General features: G+C 47.0%; 1 protein-coding gene across 7 annotated transcripts in view; it reads left to right on the top strand.

Annotated features, from left to right (window-relative positions):
• The window catches only part of NRG1 (neuregulin 1), a 462,970-nt gene that overhangs the window by 276,652 nt on the left and 173,206 nt on the right, over positions 1 to 13,112 (top strand). For 4 of the 7 annotated variants that reach the window (XM_033084635.2, XM_033084636.2, XM_033084634.1 and 1 more), the window contains exon 1: positions 2,556 to 2,836. The exons of 2 other annotated variants lie outside the window; for them this stretch is intronic. In XM_033084635.2, coding sequence (XP_032940526.1) covers positions 2,617 to 2,836 — 220 coding nt within the window. In that variant the 5' untranslated portion in view covers positions 2,556 to 2,616. Of the gene's footprint in view, positions 1 to 2,555; positions 2,837 to 13,112 lie in introns of those variants that run through there. One more of the 7 variants, XM_033084638.2, reaches the window with a different exon arrangement.

Below are 13,112 nucleotides of genomic sequence, written 5' to 3'. Positions count from 1 at the left end.
CAGAAGAGCCAGACTACCAAAAATGAGATGAGCCTGGGCATAGGCAGAGCTTGGTTTTTGTACTGAAGAAGCTGACGTGGAAATAGCAAAGAGGTGTAAAAGTTCCACACACAGTCTCTACCTGTGTAGTGGTGACAAGTAAGCAGCACTCTTTTTTACCTGTCCTATGATGAACTCATTTACATGAACATTTGACTGCTGCTCTGCAAGTAACTGCGCATTTTTTGTGAGATTGTGCAATATGTGTGAGCTAAGGTTCCCATTCCACTGAAATTATGTAGATGGTCCCACCTCTCTAGTTCAAGAAGTCCAAAGTGGCCCTTGGCTGCAGGAACAGCTGAAGTATTTCAAGATCTGGAACCACTACAGTAGATTGGACTGTGTTGTACTAGCTCAGAAGATTGATGTATGCTGGGCATCTTCTGACTGATTTCTGACAAGCCAGCTCTTTACCACAGCTCTGCAGCTAGAGAGGGTAAAATGACTGGGTTAACATGGTGTTAAACCAGCTGCTACCCACTCTGCTCACTGAGTATCATCAGTATCTCACTGATGGCAACAGCAGAGAAGGAGAGGCAGACTTACGTGCTGTAAGCAATACCACCTTCTTTGGCATTGGTGTACACAGGAGTAAATCACACCCTTCAGCTGTGGATCTATGACACATTGTATAAAATTAATTATAAGATTTCTTCTCGGAATAATAGGCTTATTTCTGGAACAGATTTCTGGTATCTTTTTCTGAGAAATTTCCCACTTCTAAAAGAAAAGGTGCAGAAATTCATCTGGAATTTCACTTTTTAGGCTGTCATTTTGAATGCATTCTTGGGTTGCTGGGGTCCTTCTACAGCATCCCACCCTCAAAAACAGGGTATTTGGTGGGGGTGAACCCTGTGTGTTGCTCATGGTGCCTCAGTGGTGATAATTCCCTGGAATGATGGTTTAATACTGATGAACACAGTCTGAAGATAATGTTTGAGTCTTTATATTTTGCAGAGTACAGAAAACCAGGTTATATCGAGATTATTCAAAAGTACACTTTGCTAGCCAGCAGAGTCCCTTACATTTCGCTGAAGTAGGCTCCCTCCTTGCTAAGTAGTGACCCCTTAAGGAAGAACCGAGCTATTGCTGCCAGTACTATCTCCCCATCTTCAGCTGTTCTTCCGTGAGGCTTGCTTTTCCTCCCCGCCCTGCCTGGGGCTTATCCCCTCAACTTCATTGCAGTGCACTTGAGAAAGTCACTGTCTGTCAAGAAACCTAAACTACGCATCTGTAACTCTTCGTGTCAAGAATTGTATCCATGTCTTTTCCCCTTACTCCCCATCTTGATTTGCTTTTTCACTAAAGTCGTATAACCAAAAATACTGAAAAACTATTTTAAAGCATCTTTTGTGCATGATGATCATGGTTGGGTGTCTAAGGGACATGCAGAAGTCTCTACAAGAGGAGAAATCACTAAGAATTGTGAAGCAGCAAACCTAGTTTTAGATTCTGACTCAATCTGTTTTTCCACATTGCGTGACTTTTGCAGAAAGATCTTCCATTGTGAGACTTGGAGTATAGATCTTTTCTATAACTTCTGGGTATTGTGCTTTCCACCCAATAATGTGTAAGTGAAAGTCCTAGAGATAATAGTTATCTCTACCAGCAGGGACTATCGGTCAGGTTAGCTAAACAATTATATACAGATTCCTGAAGCTTTCCAGCTGATGGTGGAGCTCATTTACACTGCTATTGGTTACTTCACAGCTGTCTTGGCTGTACTGGTTGCAGTTTTGTCTGTGGACTGCAGCAGGGCTTTACCTGCCCAGTCGCTGGTTGTGAGAACTGGTGGTTCCGGGCCAGCCCCATGAAAAGGCGCCAAACGGACCCACACTGAGAACAGTGAGACCTCCTGAGGACAGGACCTCCTTGCAAATCACCAGGAGCGGGAGCGCACGCTAGTCTTGCAGACCCTCCGTCCCCCGCGCATCCCCCGCCGCCGGGGCGGAGGCGGCACGGCCGGTAACCTCACAGGTTAAGCGGAAGCCTCAGCTTAAGCAGGTGCCTAAGTGGCAGCATGTCGGTACCCTGATGAATACCGCACCCGCCTCTCGCTTGCTCCGACCCTGCGCCGGGGCCACGCCGACCGCCGGGGAGCCCCGGGTTCTCCCCCTCGGCGCGCCCCGGGCAGCGCCGGCCGGCGGGGCGGCCCCAGGCTGCAACACCGCCCCGTTCTGCCCTCCCTGCCCGGCCCCTGCCCGCCCCGCCCCGCCCGGGCCGCCCGTGCCTGCGCCCTCCCCGGGGCCAGGGCCGGGGCCGGGGCTGGGGCCGGGGCCGCCCCGCACCCTGGGGGCCGTGCAGGCTCCTCCCGAGAGCAAGCCAGGGTGCCCGGGGCGGGCGTTAGTGAGGTGTGTGCCGAGGGGTGTGTTTTTGGGCTGGAGTTTATTAGTAGTAGTAGTGAAGAAAGGAAAGCAGGGGGGGAAAAAAAAAAAGTAAAAAAAGAAAGGGGGTGGAGAAGAAGGGAGGGGGGTGAAGAAAAAAAAAAAAAAAAAAAAAAAAAAAGAGGTCCGAAGAGGAGTTTCCGAAAACTTCCAAGGAACTCGCGGCTGCAAGTCCCAGCGGCAGGCAAGAGCGATGCTGGAGCCTCGGGCGCTCCGGGAGCCGACAGCGGCGGCGGTGGCAGCAGAGGGGGTGACGGCGGGGATGGCGGCGGCAGCGGGCAGCGCGGTGCCGGCCGGAGCCGGGATGGCCGAGAAGAAAAAAGCCGGCAACGGCAAGAAGGGCAGGAAAGGCAAGGGGTCCGGCAAGAAGCCCGCTCCGCCGGAGGAGGGCGAGGCGCCCGGGTCCACCACAGGTAAGCCCGTCGGCAGGTGCGGGGCTGCCCCGCGCGGACCTTCCGCGCCCCTTCCGCGGGTGCGCAGGCAGCGGCACATCCCCGGCTCGGCGGAGCCTCCGCGCCCCGCCGCGGCTGCTCGCAGAGCTCCGGAGCTCCCGGCGCGGCGGTGCTGCCGGGAGCCCTTCGGCTGTCCGACCACGGTGCGGTCTGCTGCACTATTTCCCTCCCGCTGGCCCCGAAATCCTGAGAGGCTCTCGGTCAGCTGTTGCTTTCTTCGTATTTCCCCCCACCCCGCTCCATTTTTTGGAGGGCGTGAGGCTATCTCTCCTATTACAAAACACATTTTCTGTTCCTTCCTTTCCCCAGAAATCACTTAGCATAGTTGAACAGATGGCCAACTTTCATGTGAGGTATTTTGTCTAAACTTGCAGCTATTTACTCAGGGATGATCAGAGAGGACATTTCGCTCACTTAGCAGCACGTGTTGTTGCTCTCATGCCTCCTCAGTATTAAGCACAAGAATTCGTGGCAGTGATACCCTTGTCTTCCATAGGTGTCCAGAAGTAGGACCCAAAGGAAGGTTTACAGCTGAGCTTGCTGCCCCACTTGCCATATCTACTTATCTCTGTTAGCCAAAGCCCCAGACAGGATCAAAACTCCTAGTGCAGTACAAATACATATGAGTGAGTGCATGATGCTTTTCCTAAATACTAGGTGTTATGCCACCTAGTTTATCGGAAAGCCTAAGAGTATCTATGGATACCTTTAGCTTTTATGCAACAGCAATGTATAGCTGCAGTTACTGATCACCAATTTCTTTGAATTTTTGGGATTTTGTAGAAAATTGTTTTGAAAGAAGCATGAGAAAAGCAGTCGACTGCTTGTGGTTTGGTTTGGGGGTTTCTGTTTGGTTGTGTATTTTTGCCCCCCTTGTGTTGTTTTCCTATCCAAATAGCCCAAATCAACATAAAGCCCATTAGGGTAAAACTTTCAAATATACCTGAATTAATTTTGCTCAGTTCATCATGACCAACGTAGTGCTCCTCTTGACTTCAATCATCAGCCCTCAGAGAGGTTAAGTGTGATTCAGCAGCAGCGGATATCCCCTTGGGCTACTAATTTTTACAAACTAGCACTGCCCAATACCTCCTCTTCTCCAGGTTGTTGGGAGACACAGCTCACACAGCTTCTGCTCTGCAGTGGCTGTGAACAAGTTTCAGGTACAGCAGAGGAGGTTTCCCTTGTTATGCCAAGATAGAGACCAACACTTCTTTTGACCTTCTTTTTCTCTTTCACTAGATTTTCATAATGCTGTTACACTATGCAAGCATTGTAAGCATCTCCTGCTAAATCTAACCACCTCTGGCATTAAAACCTCTGGCAAACTTATCTGTGACAGCTGGGCTGTTTGAAGTGTTTGCAGAGGTTTTTGTTTGTTTTTGTGGCTAACAGAAAACAGGAAGGCACTGACAAGTTGGACAATTTGTGATAGGAAAGATCTGTCAAGATGCACATTTTCTCACTGTGCACCTCAGAGTTTTATCGCATCCCATCCCATTTGTGTAGGAGATATTTCTTTGTCCTGTTGTACAGTTTTCCTTTTCCAGTGGAGCAGGGTGCTGAGGGAGTAGTGAAAGGAGCTGTGAACCAGAGGGCATATCTTTTGAGTAATCCAACCAAGTCAGCTTCTAAACTAGGCAGAGATTTTTGGGAAGATGGTCTTCTTTCTCTGTAGAGGGGAGCTAGAATAACAGAAAAATCCATGCAAGCAAACAGAACCTTAAGCTTAGATAGCTAGGTGTGGTTAATTCTCACTTGTGATGGTTTGGTTGTGTCTGCCATGGTGAGTGTTTTACCTGAAAATCTGAAGGGTAGCAAATGTAGATTGAGGTTCATCAGGGCAGGGTTCAGATCATGCCAGCTCCTAAGGCATTGCTAAAACTCCAGAAGGCTAAGTCTTTACTAAGCCAAAATATGTCAGTGTTTGAACCAGAAATAATCCACTTTTCTGGCAAGTGCTTACCTCAGATCTCCAAAGCACCAGTATGTTTTTATAGGTATGAAAGAGTACCGCCTTCATCCATACCTGACATTACTAGTCAAAAGTTTCCTGTGTGGGCAAGAACTGAACATTCTTCTATCTTATGTAATAAAAACCCCATTCCTTCCAAGATGAGTGTATGTGGCAGGATAGTTCACATGTGTAGCTAATCCATGTAGTCTGTCTGATGGGAAAATGAAATACAGCATAACGCATGACTGTAAATTTGCCTAAGAATCAGATAATGTCTCACTGGCAATGTAACACGGATTTTATCTAATCTGTTACTTAAGGGTATTATCTGGTTTGAGGGGCATTTGAAACTAGAACTGATACTTAGAACAGAAAGAGCAGAAAGAGTGGTCAATGTAAAATGTAACAAAAAAGCAATTTTGCATTTCAAGCTATGGGCTTTTATTCTCTCTATTCAAGCATATTAGAGCTTGAATTAATTACTATGTTGATTTTCATGTTGATTAACAGTACTTATTTGGGACACTATGAAGGCCTTCTGACTTTCATGGGACCACAGTTTTCCTTTTTTTTAATACAGCCATACCTGTTGTCATTTGGTGTGTTTACGGTGTGCAGTCTGAGAGGTTATGAAACAGTTTTTAGTTACCTGCTTTCTTTAGTTGAATTATTTCAGGAATTATCTTCTCCAGTGTGTTCTTGTCTACGAGGAATTTTCATCCACTTATGGTCCACCTTACAAAGAATAGTGGCTTGCAGACAGTCCTCACTTTTAAGATCTGGTGCTAGCACAGAGATCTTTAGGAGGTGTTCAGCTTTTTGCTTAGGGCAGTTTTTTCTGACCATAGCTTCTTGCAGCTTAGTTTGCTTTTGGCTGTTCAAAGTATATCATATGCACTTCAATCCTGTGTGTGGAAGCATTGGTGACTTCTCAACAGGTTGAGAATCAGTGTTGTTTTTTGGGAAGAAAAGTATGAGAAAATATTTCATATTGTGTCATAACTTACCCAGAAACTCCAGAACTGCTGCTGGAGAAGAAAGTTAGTTATTGGGGAAAAAAAATATGAAGGAGGTTTGGCCTTCTCTGCTCACCTGCACAGGAGTAACACAGAAAAAAAATCGTCACATTTTCCGTTGCCTAGGTGAAGTCTGGACTCTGTTAAAAAGTTTGGGGAGGTCCACGTTGCTATGATTTCTTTGTCACTAAAATTATTTAGAATATTTACTCCACCTTGCTACAAAGGGTCTTGAATAAACTGATACTGTCTGTCTTGTGTCAGGACCGGAGTGACTGTATCTTTCTTTAGCAGGGCACTCTGGACCATGATAAATACAAGGCATGGAAAACTGAAGAGAGAGTATTATAAATGGACCGAAGCTTACAGCTTTTCCCCAAGTTATATCACTTAACTGCCATGCCAACTGAGTGTGCAGACAGGCTCAACAAATCTGCCATCAGGGCTTCCTAGGGCATTGCCAGCACACTGAAAATACATCCAGCCTAGGCAGAGAAAACCTGTTCAGGAAAGCTGAGGCTGGGCACCAAGGTCTCCAGACTTACCCCTCACATAGACTCTGCTCCTGATTTAAGGTGCTGTTAGAGCCAGAGCACAGGGGCTAGGAATAGACCCTTGGCCCTGTGTCAGCCCAGCATTCTGCCTACCCAACTTTAGTGGTGGGCTGTAAAACATGGGGCTAGTGTGCTGAGAGAAAGGAGTCAGCCCTGAAAAATCCCTCTGTGGAAGCCATGTTTTTGTCAGTAAGTTTGGGTACCAGCACATCAGCCCAGCCCTTTTGTAATTTCCAAATATCTGGGGGAATGTGAGTTTTCAGGTGGTTCTGCTTAGCAGAGAAGACTAGGGTGAGGTTGCTGGGCTTGAAAGGACAAAGTGTGAGAAGATGCGAAGCCTTTCTGAGGAAAACACCTTAATGTGTGTGAAGACTTGATAGTGCTGTGATCTCTGGCCTTGGGTTTTCTCAGCCTCTCTCTAGTTGCAGGAAGGGCATGGCTTCACAAGCATCTGGTGCCAGCACACAGAGAAGTAAGAGGGAAGAGAATCAAATGGGTCTCAATCATCATTTCAGTGAACTGATCTTAGCAGCATTGTTCTGAGCACGTCTGCACTAACAGAGGCCAAAGTAGAGAGGCTGTGGTCATTGACACAGAAAATAAGTATCTCCTAGTGGGTTTAATTTAGAATTACATAAAATGTCAGAGCTTGGAGACCACATGACACAATAAACAGCACAAAGTTCAGATGAGATGAGTGTAATGAGCAGAACCTTCGACTGTATCCTGGTAGCAGTCTTGGTTGCCAGAGGAAGAAATGGTTTTGATCATAATAAAGACCAAGCTGCAGGTAAGAGCTTGGTTGGGAGGATTAGAGCTCAGTCTGAGTGTTGCTAAGTTTAAATTGATATTCAATATTCATAAAGAGCTATCAGAAAACTGATCACTGTTTCAACATGAATTGACGACAAGAGTCAGGGAGATAGGATGAAAGTTGTGATTTCTGACAAAACCAGTCCTCTTCAGGAGGTAAACTATTGCTTACAAGGAGTGACAACTTCTTTTGGTGTTTCCAGTCCAAAATATTTATGTGCTGCTGGTATGCTTCTACATTTTTCTGTGAGGAAAGCCTCTCTACCTGTGTGCAATGCCTGCATTCTCCAAACATTCCACACAATCTTCAGAGCAATTTTGAGAGTGAATCCTTTAAAAAGCATGCGAGTGCATTCATGTTTTTTTGAATAAACGAGATTAGTCACCATTCAAACTTTTTTGAATTAACACTACAAGTACTACTTGACTGCAACCATGGGAATGCAAACAGAATGGTGAGAACATACCAGTACAGTTGTCCAGTAAATACTGCATGTGTATAGAAAGACATTCCCCTGTGAAATAAAATCAGCAACTGTTCTGAACTTTGTGCAAATATTGATGGCTGGGGAAGGCTGAACACAAATTTTATCTTTCGTGTAAAAATGACCAAGCCTGCTAAGCTATGTACAGATTTTAAAACTTTAACCTCTGGCAAAGCTTGCGAGCTAACTCTTAAATCTGAATTTGTCTATTTGTAATTGTGGGGTTCTCTCAGATTTCTGGAAAATTAACTGAAAAAGGACGGGGGAAAAGGTTGAATGAGTTGGTTTGAAACAGCACTCATAAGTAAAAAAGAAAAAAGATCCTATACAACTCATATTTCAGAATACTTCAGCACTCATTATTTGGGGCATCTAATTTTTCGTATCTTCTACTGAATCAGTCACTTAGTTTTCACAAAAACCTTTTGGATGCTTGGTTTGTGAATGCCTAGCCATGGAAGATGTTTGACTTTAGGCACCTAAGAAGCAATTTGTTATTCTTAAAGTAACGTGAGTTAAATGCAGGGCTATGGAAAACTTTATTCCCAGCATCTCCCTTCCCCTACCTCCCCCCTTTCAATCTGTCTACAAGCATCTGATAGCCCTTTGAGGCAGGTGGTTATAACCAAAAGCAAAACAGTGGAGAACAATTGTGTCTCAGGGTGTCAGGATCTGGAAATGCTATGAATTCTTACCAAATCAGTGTTTTGCTAACATTCCAAGAGTAACAAGAGTGAATGTGCCTTTAACAGTACTGATAGTTTATCGTGTTCCGTTATGATACAAGAAAACAAACCAAGTGTCAGTATTTTGTATGAGTCATTCTAGTTGTGCGAAGAGCTGCTCAAACGTGCTTGAGGTGGTTAACCAGTTGCTACCTCAAGTACACGGAGCCCTGGGTTCGGCGGGGGAGAGGGTCGTGTTGCAGTTCTGGAAAATCCTCAATGCAGTGGCTTGCGCGGGGAGATCCAGCACCCGGTGCCGGGATGCGGCGGTAGTGGAGAGAAGAGGGATTGCGGTGCTTGCGTGCGGAGGCGTCTGTGAAAGCGCTGCTTTGGAAATAAAGCAAACAATCGAACTAGCAGCGAGAAGGGGAGAAGGGGAGCGGGCTGGAGGAGGGCGCGGTGCCGGTGCCCGCGGCGGCCGCGAGGGGGTGCGGCGGGAGCGCTGTGCCCGGAGCTCTGTGCCCGCAGAGCAGTGCCTGGAGAGCTGTGCCCGCAGAGCAGTGCCTGGAGAGCTGTGCCCGCAGCGCTGTGCCTGGAGAGCTGTGCCCGCAGAGCAGTGCCTGGAGCTCTGTGCCCGCAGAGCAGTGCCTGGAGAGCTGTGCCCGCAGCGCTGTGCCCAGAGCGCTGTGCCCAGAGCGCTGTGCCCGGAGCGCTGTGCCCGGAGCTCTGTGCCCGCAGAGCAGTGCCCGGAGCGCTGTGCCCGCAGAGCTGTGCCCAGAGCGCTGTGCCCGGAGCGCTGTGCCCGGAGCTCTGTGCCCGCAGAGCAGTGCCCGGAGCGCTGTGCCCGCAGAGCTGTGCCCAGAGCGCTGTGCCCGGAGCGCTGTGCCCGGAGCACTGTGCCCGGAGCGCTGTGCCCGGAGCACTGTGCCCGCAGAGCTGTGCCCAGAGCGCTGTGCCCGCAGAGCTGTGCCCAGAGCGCTGTGCCCGGAGCGCTGTGCCCGGAGCGCTGTGCCCGCAGCGCTGTGCCCAGAGGGCTGTGCCCGGAGAGCTGTACCCGCAGAGCTGTGCCCAGAGGGCTGTGCCCAGAGCTCTGTGCCCGCAGAGCTGTTCCCGGAGAGCTGTGCCCGGAGTGCTGTGCCGGCAGAGCTGTGCCCGCAGAGCTGTGCCCAGAGCGCTGTGCCCAGAGCGCTGTGCCCGCAGAGCTGTGCCCAGAGCACTGTGCCCGGAGCGCTGTGCCCGCAGCGCTGTGCCCAGAGGGCTGTGCCCGGAGAGCTGTACCCGCAGAGCTGTGCCCAGAGGGCTGTGCCCAGAGCTCTGTGCCCGCAGAGTTATTCCCACAGAGCTGTGCCCGGAGCGCTGTGCCCACAGAGCTGTGCCCAGGGCTCTGTGCCTGGAGTGCTGTGCCCACAGCGCTGTGCCCAGAGCATCCTTGCAGCACCACAGACCTGCGGGCCCAGGCACCTCACCAGTGCCAGGGTAAGCTTCAGCTGGGAGTTCTTAAACCTGTTGTGTTGTGTGGAAGGTCAGTGGATGTGTGGTAAACAGGTAGATAAGCTGTGAGGGAGAGTTTAATCCTGGAAAACAATCTGCTCTCATCTTGTGCGATATGAGAAATCATCTATTGTGAGGTCACAGGGATGCTTTTATTTTCATTCATTCTCTTGCTTCTTCCTTTCCTACCACACTTCCTCTATCCCTCTTCTTCCCTTCCTTTGTCCATTTCCTCTTTCACTTCTTTCTTCCCTTCTCCTTTCCATCCATCTGTCCTGCTGAACTTTTATGCATTTTTGTCCTTCTTCCGTATGTTTCTTTCTCTCTCCTTTCTGTGCTCCATTTTTTTTTCTTCTCTGTTATCCCTTCATCCTTTTCCTTCTTTTTTTTCCCCTTCTTCCTGTCCATCCCATCTGCTCTATTTTTGTTAATGAAGGAAAAAAAAACAATAAAAGGAAAGTAAAACAAGATATTTCATAAGGGACTGATAGAGATCTTTAACATAACCTCCTGTCTGGAGTAACTGTTAGTTTTTCATTTATGCACAGAATACAGCTTGTGTCTGGTTTTGTGTTTCTGGTTGTGTAATTTTCTGTGGGAGCATTAGATTTGGGAAGAAATTGACCGTGTTATGTAGTTTGTTCACTATGGGCCATTTGAATCCTAGCTCTGGCAACCAAGTCCACAGGCTTCACAGGTCAGGGAGGAAGAGGGAGATGTTAATCCACTTGTGACAGTTCACTTGGGAGCCTTTACTCTTTCTCTCTGTGCATCTCTTCCTCAGGTTTTATGAGCTGATGGTCCTTCCACCTCTGTAAGCAGGGGGAATCCAGGTCAGGCAGTTTGGGCTTGGCATTCAGACATGGGCTCAGGCTGAGCCTTGCTCATTGCCTTTCTCCTGCCTTAACAGCTTTCATTTCACCCTAGAGTCAACCACATGCCATGTCCAATGGCTAATGGTTAATCCCTTTGAAGACAGTTACCAAAGCATGAATGCATACTTAACATCACTAAACAGAGTCCCTAAAACATCCAGTTGTGCAGGTGATAGATAGGAGTTGTTGTCACTTTCATTACTGCCAAAAGAGTTAAATTCTAAATCCACTATTGGGAGAATGTGTGTATTTGTGTGTGTGTGTCTATGAGTGTGAGCACGTGCAGGTGTGATGTTTTAATGGGATTGTTGTCTTCTACAGTTATAGTCTATTCAGTTTTCCTTTGGGGAAGTCCACTGGACTTAGAAAAGGGAAAAAAGGGGCAGTTCTATTAATGCCACATTGCACTGGTATACAAAAAAAACCACTGAAAACTGCTCTGAGTTATTGTACTATATTTGGAATGAGTGGCCCTGTTATTCTGTGAATATATTTTTGTATGTTCTCTTGATTTGCACCAAATAAACCGGTGGTGTCTGTGTCATCAGAGTCATCGAGCTCTAGCTGAAATCTCTGTCCTTCAAATCACCTTCTGTGAAGCAAACTCGCATTGTCTAGGATCATACAGTCTTTGCATGTTCAAGGTCACAACAGATCAGTCTGATCTCATAAACCAGAGTCTTCAGACTCTCAATTTAATCTCTTCCTTCAAGCCACCCTGGTTTCTAACACATGGCCATAACATATAGGTATCACAAACCTGACACTTTCACTTTTTTTTTCTCCTGTCAAAAAGATTCCTTTCCCTTTGTGAAAATAAGTTTCCTGAAGAGCACTGTGCATTGTTGATCTGTCTGCTTCAGGAAAGATACAAGGAGGAGGGGGTCTTTTTAGGTAGCATGCACGTTGCTGTTCCACTGGAACTATGCAGCCAGCCCTATGGCAGGAGCTGTTTCCACAGAGTGAATATGGGGATGGTGGGCATCAGAGATGTCAACTATGCCAATGTGCCAGACCTGCAGATTCAGGGAGAGTCACTGGCAAAATTTGAGAAACCCTCAGAGAAAAGATTTTATTAGAAAAGTTTTCCAGCAGGCTGCTTTCAATGACAGTATGTACCTTTGCAAGAATGAAAGAGAAACCTCCCATGCAGAACTTCCCCATTCCAATGGGAACAATATGGCCTGTAAAAACTGGTGTCCCAGGGCAGCCAGTGCCTCCCTCTTGTTTCTGCCCTCTGCTGTACTTCTGCAATGATCCATGCCAGTTTTAGAGCACTGTCCTGATCATCTCAAGTGAAGTTACTTTAAGACAAGTTAGCTAAGCCTTTGAAAAACAAACCTGAAAGCACAGTAGCTGCTAGATGGCCCTGTTCATGGAAAGAGTGGACTGGAAGTGCAGAAGTAGAAGCTGCACGATAAAGAGTATGTTCTCTGTCAAGCTCTAGAGGACTAATGCAGCTGCTAGTGCACTTGTGGGGTTAGTCAAAAGGCAGTGCTTTTAAAAGTTAAGGCAGTTGTGCAGTGGAAGAACTTGCCTGGGCATGTGAGGGATTTCTGTCCCTCATAGCATGTGAGATGAAGATTGGCATAATTTTTGAATGATGGGCTATAGTTCAACCAAAAGTTATGGGATGAATGCAGAAATTACTGGGTGAGGGGATTTTTTTTTTTTTTTCTGTTACAAGTTTCTAATCTGGTAGACATTCTGCGCCAGACTTAGAGTTGTAGATTCCAGCAGTCCTAGCCCTATCTTTTTTATTTTGGTACCTTCTGATTTAACTGCAACTTAAGCATGTTGCTCATGGCTTGTGAGAAGGTACTGCAAAGGTACAAAAGGCTAAGTGTAAATGCTGGAAGATAAGATGAACTGTGGAAAAAGAGAAACTGATTATCAATCAGGCTGAAACTGATGTTAAGCACAGGTTTTCCTGGCTTTATGAAGTGCCAGCAAGGTCAGAAATTGGAAAACTATTTCAGAGCTATAACAACAAACTGAAGCAAGAGCAGGAAGACTTTTGAAACAAGGTCAGAGAGAGGGATTTAAAACAGATAACTATCCTGTTATCTCAAGTCCTTTCCTAGGTTGTTTGGTATTGATATGACTTGGTTATTTTTCCCATCTGTGAGTGAAGATGTCTCTCTTCCCACTCTGTCCTCGCACTTAGAGTGAAGACCACCACCTCACCTAGGTGAGGAGCCTCTTGTAGGGATCATCCTACCATCGTCCCTCATTCTAGGTCCAAGGTCCCTCATGAGACTCATGTCAATTCTATAAATGCCAGAACCCACTGGTCTCAGCAGTCAGTGTTTTTGCTTCCACCTCCAAATCTGCTGTCTTCTCTCATCCCTTCTCTAGCTCACACCTGACTCATTGAAACT

Source organism: Catharus ustulatus, chromosome Z (genome assembly GCF_009819885.2).
Source record: "Catharus ustulatus isolate bCatUst1 chromosome Z, bCatUst1.pri.v2, whole genome shotgun sequence".
In the NCBI taxonomy this organism is placed as follows: domain Eukaryota; kingdom Metazoa; phylum Chordata; class Aves; order Passeriformes; family Turdidae; genus Catharus; species Catharus ustulatus.
Note: the sequence above shows the minus strand (reverse complement) of the source record. Positions and strands in the feature narration are given on the sequence as shown.